This window comes from Chiroxiphia lanceolata, chromosome 16 (assembly GCF_009829145.1).
Source record: "Chiroxiphia lanceolata isolate bChiLan1 chromosome 16, bChiLan1.pri, whole genome shotgun sequence".
In the NCBI taxonomy this organism is placed as follows: Eukaryota; Metazoa; Chordata; class Aves; order Passeriformes; family Pipridae; genus Chiroxiphia; species Chiroxiphia lanceolata.
In genome coordinates this window covers 2704439-2723785 of record NC_045652.1, presented here as the reverse complement: position 1 = coordinate 2723785, position 19347 = coordinate 2704439, and the positions used below count along the sequence as shown (strand labels likewise).

The window sequence follows — 19347 nt, the reverse complement described above, 5'->3', positions numbered from 1 at the left end:
GGCGCGGACCCCGCGACAACAAACGAGTCCGGGCAGCACCGGGGAGCCACAAACACACATCTTTAATGCGCTCAGAACCGCGGCGGGAACAGCGACAGGCGCGTACACAGGGCAGCCCCGAGCGCCCGCCCGCCGCCCGCCCCTCCCTTCCCCCCCCCCCCCCCCGCGAGCGCAGGTTACAAAAAACAACACGTGAAACCGCGGAATTCGGTGTAAAAACGGACCCGGGAGAGAGAGAGGGAGGGGTGAGGGAGGGGCGCGGGAGGGGCGCATGCACAGGGGACTGACACCGGGGAGCCGCGGATGGAGGAGGAGGGATGGGGGAATGCTGGGCGGACCCGCACAGCATCGACAGACCCCCCGGGAACGGTAATTAACGGCCGTAATTAACCGCCCCGTCCGGCTAATGAGCAGCGCCCGGCTCGGCGGGACACAAGGGCTTCACTCACACAACTCCCACAAAACGCCGACCCTGGATGGCGACCAAGGGCTGGCACAGCCGGGCTCCTTCCTGCCCTCCAGGGACACAGACCCGGTTACAGATCAGCGGGCGCTGGGACACCTCCAGCCGAGGCACCTCTGCCCCCTTCTGCCTCCCTGGCCTTGGGAACACACCAACGCTTTTGGCTGCAGGTCAGAAAGTCCCCCAGGGGAAGCTCTGGCTGCAGAGTGCACAGTAAACAGCCAGATGAAACCAGCCTCGGTCTCCCACTGCTTTGCTCACACCCACTGTCTGACCTGTAAAGGGACTAAAATCAGACCTGAGCCCATTTTAGAAACGTGCTCCAGCTGATCTGGTCCCCCTCACAGCTTTCAGAATAAATCAGGGCCAAATTTTACCTGTCTCGCCTCAGCTGGACAACTGAGGCAACTCAAGTGCTGGAGACATGAAAATGAGGTGGCTAAGCACTAAAAGGGATTAAAAAAAAAATTCATGATTTTCTTTTGACATACATAAACAAAAGTAAAAACAGAATAAAGTGAGGACCAGCACTACTGGTGTGCTCACAGAGGGTCAGGGAGGGCTTTTGGGAAGGGCTGAAGCGTTACAAAGGTCAGGGCAGCTCAGGGCTCCAGGCACAGCACGGCCCCAACCACTGTCAGGACAAACACAGGGTGTCCACACTGGCCTGGGCTCAAAACCATCCATCCAGGTTTATTTATTCCTACTAAAACAAAACCCTGTTAAACAGTACGTAACTCTTGTGTTCTCTACAAACTCACAGCTATCTGCCAAACAATAAAAACCCCAAACTACAAAAGATGAGTTGTATTCAGTAAATATAAATGGGAAAATTTAGGCTTTTGTGTAGAATGTTTATCAGACTATTTACAGTGCAACACAGATCGTTTTTGAGTTCAGATCTCTCCAGCTTCTCTCTCTTCTGACCTCTTGGAACGAGATTTGCCGTTTGTGCTCTCGTGCCGCCTCTCAGAAGAGCTCTTGTCTTTCCTCTCTCTGTCTCGGGACTTTTCTCTCGAAGACCGATCTCTGGAAGATCTGAAGCACAAATGAAACCATCTCTCTCAGCTTCACAGCTCAAAACTGTCAGTCACCCACAAAGTGACACCACCACCTTTCCCTCTCAGGGCCGTGGGGCAGCACAGGAATGTGCCTACGGGTCCCCACGGTGGCAGCTCTGGGCTCTGTGGGGTTTCCATGAGGGAACGCTGGCTCTGGACCCTCTGTCACTCCTTCCTCACAGTGATCCTTTCAAGCTGTGGCCCCAGGGGCTCTCTCAGGTCTTCCCTGGGCCCCTTATTAGTTTTCTGGACCACACTAAAGCACCTGCAATTTTTTCCTCATCTCTGACTCAGCTCTGCCCGTGCCTTCCAGAGCAGTTTTTCATTTTGCCCTAAGCTTTCTGTTCACCTGCTTTAAATACCAACTGGATTCTTTGCTCCCTCAGCCCTGGGCTTTTCATTTTGCATCCTGACAAACACTGGCCTTGGCAGCATCCCGGGTTCAGAATCAGGATGACACAGATTTATATTGTACATCTTTTCATGGCCCTGCCCGAGTGACAGCTACACATTTTCAGCAGCTCTTCCCCGTGTCAGCCCACACAGAATTAAGTAGGAGGCTTCATATTGGGTCCAGTCTGAAAGGCTGTGTCTTGTGTGATTCATGTCAGCTTATGGAATAGCAGAATTCCAAGGGAGCTGATCCTGAGGGAGCTCTAACAGCCCATACCCCTTGGCAAAGGTGCCCACATTTTACTCCAAGGCTCAGTACACAGGTTTTTTCCTTACAGACACAAGAAGAGGCCCTGGCAGGTACCTCAGAGGTTCCAGCTTTCATTCTTGTTGATTGTAAGGTTTGAAAATACTTCACAATTGATAAATCAAAACCTTACAGCCCTTTGGTGTCACAAGAGCCATTTCATTGTCATTAAACTCTGTCACTTAACCAGAACATATCACTCTGATGAGATTAACTCTCTACCTGTTCCCACAAGAGCACCTGCTGCCTGCAATCCTCCTACCCCGAGACCTCCAGATCCTGTGACACTCTCTCTTTCTTTCTGCAAGTGAGACCTCAGACCAGCAGAACCTGAGGGCTGGTTCCGTTAATTCTCACAGTGAAAAGAGAAACTACACCTTTTTCAGGAAAAGGGATTTTCCTGTTTGTTCTCTTGTTTTTGCTTTATTTTCTTAAGCTGATCCTGGCCTGTCCCCAGTTCTCAGCAATTTTGTGCAGGTGTGTCAGTGCCAATCCCCCTGCAACTTCGATGGGCTGGTTTGGATGTGACCAAGGGTTCTGAAGTAATCCCTTACCTGCTCTTTAGTAAAAGTTATTACAGGATCTTCCTCACTTCCTAATTGTCCAAACTTCTTTTCTTTATTTTTCATGTTCAAGACAGATTTAAAAAAGCACTTTAGTATCTCAGCCATTGGAGAATCAACAGTATTTACACCCCCCCTCAATTATTAACAGGCTTATTTTTCAGACCATTATTTCCCTCCCCTTCAACAGGTACCTTTAAAAGCTAAAGTGACACAAGACACACAACAATAGGTTTGTTTCTGGAGTTGTAGTCCAGTGGCCTAATCAGGTGAGACAGTGCTAAAGCACTCCTCTATTAACCAAGAGTATTTAAAAACAGCCAGTCTAACTTCAGCAAGCACCTGGAGACAGACTTGCTGCTGGGCTAAGAAGGGCTGTAAGGAGATGCAGTGATTCCATTCAGTGTTTCTAATACTCCTACACCCTTGTCTCATCCTTCCTCTAACACAGAGGCTGTTTTGCTGAGCTTCACAGGAGACTTAAAGCCCTTCTTTGAACTATAGTGCTTCTCCTCAGCAACAGGAGACTTGTATACTCCTCCTGGATTCCTTTTTCCCTCCCTCTAGCGCTGATTCCTAAAGAATTATGTCTCTCTCTCTCAAGCAGCCTTCTAACAGACTTGCCTGAGACCCCAAATCATACACTTCCCTCCCCATGCCAGCACTGAGAGGAGGAATCTGGGAAGCAGAAGGTAACAACAGAAATGTAACTCAAAACTGCCTCTCAGTCACTTGGCTTTTGCAGTCCTAGGGAGGCTCAGTTAGCTCAGACAGACCTTGGTGCTGCTTCTCATACAAGAAAACCAGGAGTGTCTCAAGGCTCAGCACTGCAATCAGGGAACCAATTCTGCCTGCTGGACTCTCCTCTCAGCTGGGATCTTGCTTTAGAGTTACTGCCCTCACGTGAGGCCACTGGGAAATCCTGCTCTGGCCCAGGAGCTGGCCCAGGCCCCAGCACAGGCCCCTGCAGCTGCTGCTGAGAGCCACGGGATGGGGAGTCTCTCTGTGAGCCAAGGGCTCCCCTCTCCAGAAGCACTCCTGCCAGGAATACATACTTGTGTTTTGAGCTCCTGTCTCTGGAGCCCCGGCGGTGCCCTCGGCTGTGGCTGCGGGAGCGGCTCCGGTGGCGCCGGTGCCGGTCCCGGGACCGAGAGCGGGACTTCCGCCGTTCCCGGGACGCCGAGCGGGAGCGCCTTCGCCGCCTCTCCCGGGACCGTGACCTGCAGGGGACACAGGCTGGCTCAGGCTCAGGACACAGGCAGTGCCTGGGATCTGCACACCTGAGCCCACCCCTCCGACACTCCCGAGTCACACATACCCAGAGCATCAGCACTCACCCCTCCCCAGCCACATCCCTGCCAGCACCCACACCCTCTCCTCCTGCACCCACCAACAAACTGCCAATGGATAATACAGTTTTCTGGGAAGTTTATATAAAAAAGCTCCCACCGTTATCATAAGCACATGCCAAGGGCCAGGGCAGAGCTTACAACACTCAAAGTGTAAAAGCAGAAAAGAGGCCAAAGTCAGTAGCCTGTTTATTTATTTTAAATTACCATAACCCTAAGAGAAGCCTCCCTTGTGAAAGCCCTGCACTTTAGAAGCAGATTTGTTTCAACCTGCTCTAAAAGCAAGAAGGATGCCAGAGGGAGATCTCCAGGTCCATGATCACACAGAATGCTATCATACAATTCAGACACACTCTTCCAGAGATGTGGGGGGTTTAATCTTGCATCAGTATTTTCACATCTGAGGTATTACACATGTAACAGATATTTCAGACATTAAAACTATGCAAGTATATCAGTATATGCCTTGGAAGAGGCACCGAGGACATTCCTGGACTCACTCTGGAGCACACAGACCCCGTCCTGACCAGGCTGCACAGCCCCTGCTGTACACTCAACAAGGGACACCAAGCTGAGCAGCACCACTTGAGGTACCCACGCTGTAGTTCCCATTTTTTTCAGGAGTAAACCAAAGAGACTGAGGCACTGAGTGAACTCCATTTGTGAGACCCAGGAAAAACCTCAGCAGTTAAGACATAAACACAAACAGGCATTTATTTGGGAGAACTGTAGAAGTGGGCACTCACCTTCGACGATCTCTATTTCTTGATCCAGACCTAGAGGGAAGAGGAGAGTTAAGTGAGAGAAGTTATGATAAAGCCAGTGGGTTTTCAATAGAAAAACTCATCCACACTGGCAGCTCTTCACAGGAACACAGCAATACCCCAAGTGATGTGTCAGTTTAAAAAAAGCTTGCCATTAAAACATTTAATTAGCTTCAATTTTGTGGGCAGTGAGAATTTGTCAAAAACTGAAGAACTCTGTGGAAACACCAGTTTCTGCTTGCAGAGCTTCCTGTCACAACAGAAAAGGTCTAGAAACCAGTTCAGTCTCTGATAAAGCATCACAATGAACCTTTCTAGGTTTACTGTGCACATTTGTTATATATCCTTTACCCCCTGCAGTCTAACATCAGCTGGTTCAACTCTAGATTTTCAAGAAGTGCCACTCTCCAGTCAGAAAGACACTTGACAGATTTTTGGTTTTGGTTCTTTTGAGGCAGTTGTAATTTGAAAAGGTTTTACTAAAGAGAAAACAACACTTCCTACCTCATTGTATTTGTTTAACAAATATTAGAGGGAAATGCATCAATATTTTATCCCTGTCTGGGAAACGTGAACTAGAAAAAAAGAAGGGACACAGCCAAAAGGGAAGAGCTGAGAAGTGACAGATATAAACTTGAAAATCCCTTCATCCCTGACTTAAAAAGCACTTGAGAAGAATAATCCAGGCCTCACTATTCTTTCTCACATTTCCATGGCTTCGGAGCTCATGTGTGGCACTCCCAGCTTACTGCTGTCAGCTTTTGACATAAACAATGTCACAATTCTCTCAACTTCTGCAGCACCATTACTCAGCACCACTTAAAATACCACAGCACGTGCAAGACCAGCCCTCCCTCTTCCTCTGTGGCCACATCTCAGAGCCAGCTCATATCAAACTGTCACGTGCTGTCTGCACAGTCTCGTTTTGCTTTAATTAAGAAGTGGCTGATCTCCCTGTTCAGTGACTTAGAGACTCACTCTTGTAACTGCTCCCCACTGCACAGACTTACAGGGGTGTTGCATTCACACCCCTGGCACTGTAGCAGATGTGGCTGAAAGCTACACGCAAATATTTAAGAAGCAATAGAGAAGCATCTGTTTTAATAACATCATTTTAAAACCACACCTGGGTAAGACACGACTGTGCAAACCAATGTGCACCGAACATTTCTTCACAATGAAATGGGGTTCTTCAGTCATGGTAGAAAGCCAAAGAACCCCCAAATTTAGAGGGCAATTCAGGTAGGACTGTAAACAAGGTGGAGCTGAACTTGGGAGTCTGCAAACGAGCCATGCACTGAGGCAACACACAGGACAAGGTGAAGGAAAAGCTGATAAACCAGGAGAGCAAGGCAGTAACCACACACCTATAACAAAACCTGACAGAGCAGCAGGACCTCCTGGAGGTGGCCTGGCAGGCAGATGAATTGTTTTGGTGGTTGCAATTACTCCAAGTTCTTAATGTTCTTTTCACCCTGATCACTTTATTCTGAACCACCAGTGCACACATCCTCACAAAGCCCTTCCACGGCCCCTGAAAAGCCTGGCTGCCCTCCCCTGCCTATGATCTGAGCAGGAACATGCACAAAAAATTCCTGATAATCATTCCCCAGAGTCACACTTCAGATTTCAGGAAGCATCCAACAAAACAGCTCTTTTCTTACTAGCCTGAATCACCAGGAGACAAAAGAAGACTGCTGTCCAGAGGAGCAAGAGGCTGAGCATGTCTATTTTCTTTATTTTTTCCTCTTTCTGGTCTCTGTATCACAGGCTTTGTGCTGAATTTCATAATCTGTCTTTTGTGCAGCCTAACACAAAGGAAATCCATTTGGCAACTCCCCTGGACTTGTTTGCTGGTGTAGCCTGGAGGCAAACACTGAGGGCTGCACTTCCAAGCATGCCACCTCTCCACAGAATTCCAGTCTTCCAAGATTACTGGGTACCCAACAGCCACCAGCAACACCAAACAAACGACTTGTGTTTATTTACCACTAAGTGTGACAACCCAGTTCACTCATTCCTATGTGGAATGACAGTTTATCGACAAATTAATAAACAGTTGAGAGAGGCAGAGTTTCACAAGGGAACCCACAGGTTCCCAGAGTATGTCACAGTGCCTGTCAGTCACCAAAGACTCCCAAAGTCAAGTCACACTCTCTCTTACTGAGTAACACTGCGAGGATGCTGCACATGAGGATATGACAAGAAGAGTTCTGCAGGAAACATGTTTCCTCTGGCTCCTTAAAGTATCGGGCTCTGGATAAGAGGCAGTTTGAAAAGTGGTAGAAGTCACCAGTCAGTTTTTGATGGAGAAGTGCCCCTGTGAGCACGGTGTGCACAGCTCCCAGCGGGTAAGGGGCTGGGAAATCTGGGATGTAACCTCAGTTCTGACACTGGGAAAACTATTGTCCTCCTTTGGGTCAAGGTCTCATTTTGGAAAGGCAATTAATTTGACCTCCTCTGTATGGCACTCCTGGCTCCTTCATAACAAGTTTTCCCATGGTATCTGAGCAGGGGAGCACACAGGTGCCTCCACACAGAGCCAGCCATGGTCTCTAAGCAGTGTCACACAGGGAAGCAGCCAGAACTCAGACTTTAGGTCAACTCAATGCAGTTCTTAAGCCCTTCATATTTAAAGCCATAAATAAACATTCAAAAGCCATCTTCAAACCCCCTCATCAGGTGCATCCATACATGAACTACCTACGAACACAAAAGGCTCCTCAATGTTCAAGAACTGAGGGTTTGGGGATTTTTTAAAAACCACAAAAACCCCAGACACACCACAGGAAGAAGAAAGGCAGCGTTTTTGGGGAGATGTGGATCAACTAAGAGATCCAGAGGATTCTTCCTGAAGGCAACTCTGTTGAGCAATTTCCACACAGAAATGACCTCCAGGAAGAAGAGGCACCATGGAGACAAACTGAGTCCAGACCAGGTACAGTCCTGCTGTGGGTCTGAAAGAGCCTGTCATGAAACAGCTGCATGGGAAGACGCTTCCCATTTCACTTCCACCTCTCTGACCACTGCAGCAGCCACAGCAGTCCCTTCTGATGAACTCCTGCACTCATCAGCTAATTCCAGATTCTGCATCTCCCAAATTTAACTGGATTACTGACAGTCTTGCATGGATACCAGAAAGTTGAGAGGCTCTCCAGAAGGTGCTGTTCAGCAGAATGCTGCAGCATAAACTGGCACTTCATATCCTACCAGGCAACCCAGAGAGAGAAAACCCATATAAAACACCCTAACTGATATAATAATATGTATAATACATAACAATTTGGGGTTTACATCTTTCACATTCCATCAAAATCACCAAGCCGCTTCATTCCGGTGTTTATTTGTCAGCACTTCCACTAATTATAGCCAGAAGCCAGCACCATCTTAGAGCACAACTCAGTTACAAATCTCATCTGCCTCAGATAAACTCACTCTTCAGCTGACACCAAAGGTCAAAAGGAGCTCTCCACAAGCAGGAAGGTTGGGGTTTTTTTGATGCAAGAAGTACAAGAAGAGAAACACATGCGGTAACTGAGGAGATGTTGCAACAATGAGAACAGCATTCCCACCCTGCCACTTCCTCTGCCTGAGCCCTGCAAATAACCACCCTCCCCACACAGGCTGTTTAACTGAGCTGTTTACACATAAGGTGCCTCTTCAAGTACAGAAGAAATTGTTTTTCCAGTTCAGCTGGCAGGAAGCAGAAAAGCTTGTCCTGAGAATACCAACGTTCCAGCCACTCCCACTGCTCAGGAATTACAGACATCTGAGCAGAAGGTGACACACATGGCCACAACCACCAAAAGCAGTCACACCTTGGGATCTCCTGGATACCAAAGCCGTGCTAAAAGCACCTCACTGTTACTGTAGAAAAGTTCTGGAGCAAGACAGGCAGCCCCCCATTTAGCTCATGGATACCAGCTCCACACTGTTGTCACCTACGAGACTAGAAGTGAGGAGGGCTTTCCAGGGAATTTCTGCATGACCCTTTCGAGCAGACCTAGTCCTCACTCATCTTGAACTTTCCCACTCAGATGCACTGGATGAGGGTATTTTATCCATATTCAGATTCCCAAGGACAGGGACTAGACCAATATAAGCCTGAAGACTGCAGGGAGCTCCCATCTTTCAGACACAATGGAAGTTGAGGCAATACACATACAATCACTCTGTGGTGGGGGTTTGTGCACGTGTTTCCATCTTTAACTGAATCCCAAGGTGCTCACTCAGTACCCAGAGCTCATCCAACAGCTACTCCAGCAGCAGATGCTGTGTTCCTACAATGCTAAGGTACGAAAAATCAGACTATTTAAAACCCAACTTCACAAGCCAGCTGTCAGGTCCCACTTACCGTCTGCCCATCCTCTCCTCTCGTTCTCTCTCCTCCCTCCGTCTCAAACGATCCTGGTTTCTCTTCTCTTGCTTTTCTGCCACTGTTTTCTAGAAAAAAAAAACCAGTCCACATCATATTTCAGCCATACAGTCACAGGTCAGAGATCTGCAGGGAGACCCTTCCCAGAGCAAGACAAAGAACCATTTCACTGCATTTTATGTGCTACTCAAGATCTCTATCAAGGTTTTCATTTTCCTCAGTCAAGGCACTGACCTCAATATACTGAGGGAGGCACAGGAATCACAGCTCTTACTAGAGCAGGCTACAGGTCTCTGTTTGCAAGCAAGGCCCATGCCACAACCCATTACAAACCTCTTCAGAAAACTCCTAATGGCTTCAGCTACTCAAGACCTTTTATGCTGATGTGAGACTTCAGTTCACACACTATGTGAAACTGCAGTTCCAACATCTCATTAGGAGGCCTCAGAGTGACAAATTTCAGCCATATCAACCAGAAAAATACAGGTGACTGTACCAATGCTCTAAGGAATAAATGACAGCCACGGTCTGGTTTGACTGATTCCAAGGGTAGATATTTAGTTACCCAGAAAATACAAAACAGAACCCAAGACGAGGCTAAAAAAGGCTCCATTTGAAGTTTCAGGGATTCTGCAATTGGAAGATTCTGAGCTTTTACAAGCACTCTGCCAAGAATTCTGTATTAATTTAATAGAAGCATTCAATGTCTTCGAAACTACAAAGAGAAGGTTTAAAACAGAGAGGATTACCCTCAGCTGATCCAGTTTCTCACGAATCTGAATGAAACCCAAGTGTAATTTGCCTCCAAAGTGGTCAGCAAGACGCCGGTCGTTGTCATGGAGACCCAGATATGCTGAACAGACTTCACACACACGCAGCTTCTGCTGCTGGAAACTGGATGCAGGCATTGAATTTCGGTATTCCTCCTAAAGGGAGGCAAGAAAACCCACACAAGTGTCAGGGAAGCCTTGCATTGTCACAACCCTCCAGGGAAACCCCTGCAAAGAATGGCTTTCAAGAATGAAAACCCACCCCCACACAAAGGAGGTGCCACACAAACGCTCTGTGGGCACAGCTCAGCCCGACAGTCTGTCCCTGCACAGGAACAGTGACCAAATATTCCAGAGGACAAAGCCCTCCCTGCCCCAGTCAGCTCTCTGCACTAGAGAAAAGTTTCTAAAAAGCTTTTCATCCACTGCCAACTGCTTGCTGGCACATGGCTGAAACTGGGAAAGGAGGTACTGGCAACACAGGGGCAGAGGTGGGAAGTGCTCAGCTGTGACATGTACTCAGCCCAGGCCCCTGTTCCAATCCACAGAACCAATGCCATACCTCTGCCTCTTTCTTTTTTGCCCGGACTTTCTCCACTTCCATCAGGATCTTCTGAGACTCATCAACATTTCCTTCAGCTCCCAGCTGTTCAGCTTTAGCTAGGAGTTTTCCAATGTCTTCATTCAGCTCGTGTACTTTCTCTGCCTAAAGAGAACAGTTAGTTTTTAGTAAGACAAAAACGCGATAAAGCTTGCAGGAAAACTTCTCCCTTCTCTTTAAAAAATACTGTTTAACTAAATCAGTTGCTGCAAGATGACCATAAATCTCCAAAAGACAAGAGGCCCAACAAAAGGGATTGGTGGGCCAATCACAACAGTCACCAACACCTGGCAAAGAGAGAAACTGGGCATGGAGAGGACATCATCAGTTCTGCTGCAAACAGCAGCACGTTTCTGGCTTACAGGACAGTACAGAGTCCACAAAAGCAGCTTCAGAAATGTCCTGTATTGGCCCAGTGAAGCAAGTTCCCAAAGAGGAAACTCCATGAGCATTTGCTAAGTAAAGAGATAACAACCATGGGATGGATTTGCTATTCTAAACCATCAATTATCAGTGGTGTCAGAGACAACAGAGTACCAGAGCTCCCACACAGACTTTCAGAACCAATGTTTAATGAGAGGCCAATACCTTTGCAGAAACTTCAGCACTGATCTCTTCCTGTGTCTCAGCCAGGCGTTTCTTGGCCAGTTCTGTTCTCCTATCACACTCTGCAATGAAGGATTCCAGGTGATCCATGGCCTGCATGATCAGACAAAGAATTAGGAATAAAGATGCTCTCCATGCCAGATATACCTTTGACAGCCAACAGCCATCTGGTGCAGTGCCTCTGTAATGCATAAACAATCTCAAGAACAGATGCTTTGGGGAAAAAAAAAAAACAACAAATGACACTTTGCAGAACAAGTAACATTTGACCCGTGCCTGGAACCTGACCCAGTTCCTTGACTCTGACACATCACAGGATGCTCACATCAACACTGCTTTGCACTGGAACTTCCAGAGCAGGAGCAACAGGTGCACAGACAAAAGCACCGGAATAACAGGAAAAGGGAAGACAGAATTGTTCTTCCCCTTGATCTGTTCCATCACAGAAAGCTAAATCTGCCAAAAGTAAAACCACTGAGCAGAAGGGTTTTAATGTTAAATCCTCTTCTGGGACAGGGTACCAGGTTATAATGACCTGGTACAGAGCAGCAGGTGTGGGATGCAAGGAATGCCAGAGGAGCCTCCCAGCTAGTTGAGCTAATGGGGGATGGCAAGTGCCATAATTACTTGTACAGTTCCAAGTCAGCGATCAAGCCCACAGTCAGGAAGGGGCTGCACATCCTGCACTGGTCACACATCAAACACCATGATGAGCTGAAATGGTCACCGAGTTCTACTGTTCAGCTCAGTAACTTCAAGAAGCATTTCCCACAAAAGTAACTAAAACTTCTCCATACTCACATCCAGCTCAAAAAAGAGGTCTCTCTCTTTACTTGCAATCTCATAATCTGCTCGCAGTGCCAAGTCATGGATCTTTGTACATTCGCCCAGGTCCATTCGCTGTGGAAGAGAAAAAGGAAGACTCATGTAAAAACCCTCCATTGTGGCAACAAGCAGCAGATCCTTAGCTCTTGCCAACTGCATCATATCAAAATAAAGTCTTTTTAGGAAGAGCTTCCTTCTAACCTATCAGTAATACAACTAGCCAGAAGAACCACACGCTTGCCAGAACCCCTTTTCTAGGTGTTCCTGGAACAACATTAACACACCCCAAATGTTATAAGACCAGCCCTACTCCTGCTTTAGGTCATAGCACAGCCTTAGAAACTGCTGTGAGGGAGCTGGGTCTCCTTCAACAGGCACCAACTGCAAATGTCTCCTCTCATGGAGCCACAGCAAAGCAAAGCATACCTGCACCCTGTTTAAAGCTCACCTGGAAATGCACATCTGTGAAAGGACAAGCCCTAACAACATATTGAAAGATACAAAACTGTAGGACAGAAACAATGCTTCCTATCAACAACAAATGGACTTAAAGGAATAAGGGTTACAGCCAGTGGAAATGCACAACCCCCTGCTCAGCAACAACAGACTCTTAATTCTACAGCCAGCCCCTTCCCGCACCCAGCTGCAGCCTGGCATTTTAAAGCCTGCCCAGCAAAGCTAAGTCCTACAAATAAGCCCATTTAATGAGAGATTTAAGAGCATCTCCCTTCCCAGAAAGCTCTGACCTGCATGCTGCCCTTCCCTCCCACTGCAGTCAATGCTATTTAAATTTATTTTTCCCCAACCCAGTAGTTAACAGCCACATGAACCCAAGCTGATTATGCTCTCGAAACAGAAATGGCATTTCAACATTATCAATTTGTAACAAAGAACATTTCTCTTATAGTAGAGAAAGAATATGACATTTTGAAAGCCAAAATAACAAAATCCCTAACTGTGAGCCACAGTAAGAATGGCAGGGTACATGTCAAGGAACACCCCAGCCCTCCATCCTCTTCTCTCCCAGTCACCACCAGTTCCAAGGAGCCCAAACCTGCACACAACAAGTGTCAACTCACTGAACTGCAGGAAAGAGCTAAAGTGGAATAACACAGAATCCCCGTGGAACATCACAAACTAAAGCTTATGGGGACACTTATGTGAAACAATGCACTTGAACAGCAGTGTTTACCAAAGAAAGCAAACTCCACCAGGTAAGACTCAGGTTTGCAGCAGTTCTCTCTTATTAGCTTTTCTTCAGACAAAAATAAACCAATTAGACAAAAATAAACCAATTCTGGATGACTTGCCACTATTTAGCCTTCCTCATTTTGCTCAGATTTACCAGAATAAGGAGGCCACAGGCTACAGAAACAGACACTGCATCCAGAATAGTCCTGCTGAGCTCGAATGGTGGAAATTTAATGCCTACAAAAAAATCCCCATGCTGGTACTTTCAGAGCTTGATCATGTTCATCTTCAGGCAAGCCTCTTCAAAGAATGCTGGAGAGCTACTGTTATTTTACCACAAAAATAACTCTTTCTATGATGTGACATATCTTTTATTCTCATGGTCATTCGACTGAGATCACTTTCCAAAACAGGGAGAAATTAATGGTATTAGATGTGATTGCCACAGATCACAAATATTCTTATCTGAACTTTTCTTGCAAGCTGAGCCACTTAACCCCATTTCAGAGAAGGGTCTCCAACCCAAAACTTCAGAAAAGTCAACAATGTGCACCTGTTTGTTAACTGGGGAGCACATTCAGGTCTCACCAGCTTACAAACCTCCAGTCTTCCTCCACGTCGTTTGGGATGTTCTAAGGCAAGGAGATTTTCACAGGTATTGCTCACATGAGGTAAGACCAGCAGCCCTTCTGCCTCAAAGCATCCTCTCATCCCAGGGAGGGCTGTCATCACTCAGCCTTTCCACAGACATCACAACTTGCTCCAGCCAGCACTGGCTGGTTTGTAACACAGGTGACCAGCAGAGCCTGAGTGAAGATTTAACCCCCCCATACACACAGACTGCAGACATTTAGATGTCACTGGTTAGTCCTGCTCACATCTCCTGAGCAATCCACATTCTGAGGTATCTCTTATGTTCTCTGCTGAACTGCTACCTCACCACAGAGTGAAATTTCCACAAAGAAGGCTCTTTAATAGTGATCAGAGCTGCAGAGTTTCACCCAAGTGAAAAAGGAAAGCACAGACACCCCCCCCCCCCCAAACAATTCTAAAACCTACAGATTTCAGCTCACTCACATTCCCCTGTCAGGGACACAATGTAACTCCCAAGCTATGTTAAACCTGGGCAGCTTTCAGACTCATCTGTCCAGTTCTTAGTGGAGCTGAAATTCAGGAGGATTACCAGCTGTAAATAAGCTACAGTGGTTTTCTTTGGACTCTGTGGGTAAGGAGGAAAATTTTGGGAGAAGTTAGTTTAGTAAGCCCACAGGCTTTTAGAGAACCTCTGTAGCTTATTTAGTGACGGGTTTAAACAAATTTCTGGAGCCAAAAAGAGAATAATCACAGGAACAATGACAGCTCTTATGACCAGGAACGCTGGTGCACCTGAACAAAGCAACATCAACAGGCCTCCTGCAGCTCTCAGGAATATTCCAGAGCTTTACTGGCAGCCTGGACTCCTTCTCTTAACTCTGCACCTGAAGGTCAGTGAATGGGACTCATTTCAGTGAGCACAGCTACCCAAGAGATCAGCTTCCTGCTCGCCTCCAATCAGCCTCCCACCAAGGAATGTCTGCACACACAAAGGATGCAGCAGGAACAATGCCTTCAGGGGGAGGATGCAACACAGCCAGCACCAGAAGGCTTGGAGCATCTGTTGGAAGTTTCCAAGAGATCCAAGGCCCTGATTTCTGCAGCAATACACCTAGAGATGGGTGTTACCCCACCCAGCTGAGGCACTTGCTCACACAGCCCTTCCTTAGCAGAACACCACAAGGTGCCAATGGAGCTGCCCAGGATCACAAGGAGAGCCTGCACATTCCAGCTCGATTTCATTCCATGCTGCTAGTGCTGACAGCTGAAATGTTGTTCCTGTTCTGGACATCACATGTGCTTTCAACACAGATCTGGGGCACCAGCACTTTTTCTTGCCCCTAGGAAATGGCTGAGAGCAATGCAGAGCTCCACAGTCACTTCAAGGCCACCACAAGATCACCTGAGTGATCCAGAAGATCACTTGTGCAGGAGCAGTTTTATTCCATCCTGTTCTTGCAATTTCTGAGCACAAACTCCACAGCAAGAGGGAAAGGACAACTCCATCAAGACAAGTAACACCAGAAGCAAGAGAAATAGATTCCTCAAGGTGCTTCCCTGCCCTGGGAAACTCATAATCCACCCGAACACCTCAGACTTTGGCACCAGCTCCCACAGTCACACACATCACATAGTTCAACCCCTTCAATTCACCATTTACCCTCTCCCTGGAAACCTGCCAGAAGAGGCAGAAGGCAGCCTGCCCCTTCGAAGCACCCTCTGGGCCCCAAAAAACTGTTCTAGAATCTTGTGTCAAAATATACACAGTGACCTATGTGAAGGATGGAGGTTTAAAATTCTGAAATGGAAGTGACATGGAGGCTGATGGAGCAATCACTGAAAAACATTATCTGAGGTTCAAACGAATAAAAAATAAATACACAGAGACTGGTATTCAGCTCCTCCAATCTTATTCAGAGGCAGCCACTGAGAAGCTGAAGTTTGAGCAGTCAGAACAGTGGCAGCTTTGGCTCTTTCTAGCAGTGCTGCCACAGTCCTGCTACGGCAGTGACACAAACAGAGCAGCAGTGCCAGCCCGCCCTTTGCTGGAGATCCACAGTGTCCAGCCAGCTCCCAAAACAGCAGCAGGAAGGGCTATAAATAACCACAGCATCTTTAAACAACCTGGGTAAGTGGATGGGCACTGGGAACACCACAGCATTTCATGCAAACGCTGAGGGTGAGGGTGGATTTCAAACACCCCTATTCACCTCCGTCCTGGAATTCTGTAACACAGCAACGGGGACAAGACATGCAGTGTTTTCTTTCCCAAGTCCCAGCTTTCATCTGGGAGCCCAAACTGAATACTCACCTCACTGTTAAAAGCCCACATCACCTTGTGCTCTCAGAGGGAGCACGTGAGCCAAACCTTTGAACACTGGCCAGCCCTGTTCCCACAGGGAGCAGTGAAGGAGCAGAGAGAACTGTGTGAGACCAGTGGGGCAGAGAGACACAAAAAACAACCAGCTCAAACAACCCACCTTCGGCTGGAGCTGTGACCTGCCGTGGCCAACCCACCAGGAATGATGGAATAGCTGCTGTTCCATCAGGAAACATCACATTTTTGGAGAGAGGAGACTGACAACCTCCAAGGACTAGTGCAGCTGCTAAGAAAACACCTGCTAAGCTGAAGATGCAACAGTGAACTAGAGCACCCAGGGCGGCAGCCAACCTACAGTCTGGCAACCACCACAGGACAAGTTTTAGGCTCTGACCACCTCAAACTGCTAAAAGAGAAAGAATTTTACAACTTCACATGGGATTGTGAGGGGAAAAGCATTTCAAGTGTATTTTAAGAGCTCCTGACTTCAGCAGTTTCCATACACAGTTCACAAAAGCTGGAATTAGGATTGTGACTGCTCTCTCCTAGAAGTCACCCACTCTGCCCAGACGAGATGTACCAACATCCTCCCCACCAGAATTCCTTATGACAGAGGCCATACTTACTGTTCCAGCCAGGATATCATGGGGACAGCAATCCAGGAGGTGGCTCTTGCAAACACGATCGTCTGTAAACTTCACCCTTTGTCTGGTTTCATCTCCTGCAATTCATGTGTGGTTTAAATAAGGAGACATTAGAACACCAAGGGAACACAGGCGTGGGCACGAGCATTTCACCTCAAAATGCAGATTAAAATACTTGGTGCTCCTGCTCCCCAAATTTACTCAAAAAAAAAAAAAAAAACAAACCAAAAAAACCAAACCAGCTTAGAGTGCAACAGGATATTCTGGAACACTTATAATTGGCAACAAACACTATTTTAGCATTTATTCATCCAGGACACCATGTTAAACACAGTGCTGGCGAGCCAAGCAACGTCCAAGGCCTGTCATCCATATAAAGAGGCAGCACAGCCAGAAGAGAGAAAAGGAGACAGACAGGCTGGCTCCCAGCCAAAAACTGCTAATTTTTTTCCACCCCCTTTTTTTTTTGTTTTGCTGTGAGGAAGGGGCAGGAGATACCAAACCCCACGGATCAGCAAACAGGGCTGTGCTGGGCAGTTTTTACAGGCAGCTGCTCTTTGCTCACGTGGTAACCAAGCCACCAGTCCTTTTGGTGTGGAACCCAACTATGCAGTGTGCTCTTCCCAGGCCGTGCAAAGGTGATCTTGGCCTGGAACACACCCACCCTCAGCCCACCCTCAGAGGAACATTTTACACTCAGGAGCCACTTAAAACGACACAATATCAGAAAAGCAAAAAAAAAAAAAAAATAGAAAAAAAAAAAAAAGAAACAAAGTTAGTCAATACACACTGCGAGCTCCAACACATACTATACCCATCTGCATTCTTCAAGACCTCAGCTGCAGAATTTTATGCCCATTGTTGAAAAGTTTTAAAGGAAAAGCTTTCTTGCCCACACCTGCAGTAAGGAAGTCAGGGGAATGATACATAAAAGTAAAGGCAAAGTGGTAATGGTATGTGACAATTTTAAAGCTCATCTGTGCATATGACACAGGTATGTGTAATACTAAAGTATGGGAATAGTAAAGTATTAGGATTCACAAGCATCCAGGAATAATGTTGTGTCTACTGAATTTTTTTTTTTTTAATTTTTCTTTTCTTTCTAAGCTACACTTTTAAAGTTACTTGTGAAAAAAAAGCAAACACTTTTTTTTTTTGTTATAACAGCTTTAAAAATTGGTTGTGACTCACGGCTCGATGAACATGAGGCTTTTCTGCAACTCCCTTGCAGATTGATGTAGGCAGGCAAAGATACACTGAACCTTTATAAATAAAATAGAGGGGCCACAATTGTTCAGTTTGTATGAAATAAAAATATGGGAAGCAATTCAATAGCAACTCAATACACAGAGAAAAGAAAAGCACTTATTCACTTACGAAACAAAGTGCAAAGTGCCTGGACAGCCCTGCTAACGTGCCAAAGGGGATTTAAGTACCCAGCGAGTCGCAGAAGGGAGAACACAAACCGCAGCGGGGCCGTATTTTGCACGGGCTGTCACATTTCTGGTGCCGGACCGCACCCGGCGCTGCAGGCACACCTACCTAGTGCCTCTGGATGCGCGGGCACGGAGCCGGCCCTGGGCCTGCCCGCTCGGCCGGGCCCGGGGCGGCGGGGCTGGGCCGCGCCAGGCGCTCCCTGGGGCCGGGGCGCGGCTGGACCCCCATGCCGGGCAGGCCCGGGCCCGCCTCGCCGCCACGGGGCTGGGGCCGGGCGGGCGGGGGCGGATCGCGCCGCAGGTCCGGAGCGAGCGGAGGCAGCGGCCGGGGCGGGCCGGGCCCCGCGCGGTGAGGCGGCCGCCGAGGCCGCGGCGTTTCCTGCAGGCCCCGCCCGCCCCTACTCACCGTCCCGGGCCGTGCCCATGAGCTGGTCCAGCAGGGCCCGCATCTGCGCCTGGGCCGACATGGCGAGGCCGGGCCGGGCCGGGGGCGGCGGCTCCGACCGGGCGGGGCAGAGACTGGCACCGAGAGCGGTCCCGGGGCCTGGGGCGGCGGCGGCGGCTCCGCGGCGGCGACGGCGGCGGGCGCTGGGCGGAAACAGCCACACCCTGCGCCGCGCGGCACGACGGGAACGGTAGTCCGCCGGGGGCGGGGCATGGGTGGGGCTTGAGGGGAGGGGAGGGCGGGGCCGGAGCGAAGGGGCGGGGGCGAATTGAAAGGGGCGGGGCCGAGGCGAAGGGACCCGGAGGGGCGGGGAATGGATGAGGGGCGGACGGAGGGGCGTGGTTCTGGTAGGGGGCGTGGTCGCGTCAAGGGGCGGGGCCTGTCGATGGGGCGGGGCTGGGCGGGGCACTCACGGCTCCCCCAGCCCGGGTACGCCCCGCCGGGATCGGGCCCGTCACCGGCGCTGCCCCGGGACATGCCCCGGGACCTGCCCTGGGGCTGGGCGGGTGTGGTGGGCACAGTAGCCGGGCCGCGGCGGGGCTAGGCTGCGCTGGCTGCCGTCCGACCCCATGGCACTGTGACAGCGGGGAACCACCGTAGGGAAGGTGGGGAGGGGGACTAGGGGGTAAGGAAAGCCCCT

General features: G+C 48.6%; 1 protein-coding gene across 5 annotated transcripts; it reads right to left on the bottom strand.

Moving 5' to 3' along the window:
• Nucleotides 1-44: 44 nt before the first annotated feature.
• Nucleotides 45-18873, bottom strand: LUC7L (LUC7 like). 5 transcript variants are annotated; one of them, XM_032703664.1, is made up of 11 exons: nucleotides 18669-18805; nucleotides 16809-16903; nucleotides 12054-12152; nucleotides 11235-11345; nucleotides 10608-10751; nucleotides 10025-10201; nucleotides 9255-9343; nucleotides 4883-4912; nucleotides 3843-4007; nucleotides 2779-2840; nucleotides 1390-1501 (listed from the first exon to the last, which is right to left on the bottom strand). In XM_032703664.1, the coding sequence occupies exons 1-10, from the start codon at nucleotides 18727-18729 to the stop codon at nucleotides 2813-2815; spliced, it is 999 nt and encodes a 332-aa protein (XP_032559555.1). In that variant the 5' UTR covers nucleotides 18730-18805; the 3' UTR covers nucleotides 1390-1501; nucleotides 2779-2812. The 5 variants fall into 5 exon arrangements, with proteins under 5 accessions (XP_032559556.1, XP_032559554.1, XP_032559557.1 ...); XM_032703665.1 differs by lacking the exon at nucleotides 2779-2840 and having other exon boundaries at nucleotides 45-1501; nucleotides 16809-18088; nucleotides 18669-18873; XM_032703663.1 differs by lacking the exon at nucleotides 2779-2840 and having other exon boundaries at nucleotides 45-1501.
• Between the last annotated feature and the right edge of the window lie 474 nt (nucleotides 18874-19347).

Excerpts from the sequence above, each read along its gene's own strand:
- LUC7L (XM_032703663.1), bottom strand. The coding sequence starts at position 18,729 with ATGTCGGCCCAGGCGCAGATGCGGGCCCTGCTGGACCAGCTCATGGGC. Across the intron at positions 10,202-10,607 it reads CAAAAAAGAAAGAGGCAGAG|GAGGAATACCGAAATTCAAT; the intron begins GTATGGCATTGG and ends GCCTCCCTTTAG. Across the intron at positions 4,913-9,254 it reads GAGGAGAGGATGGGCAGACG|GTCTGGATCAAGAAATAGAG; the intron begins GTAAGTGGGACC and ends TCTTCCCTCTAG.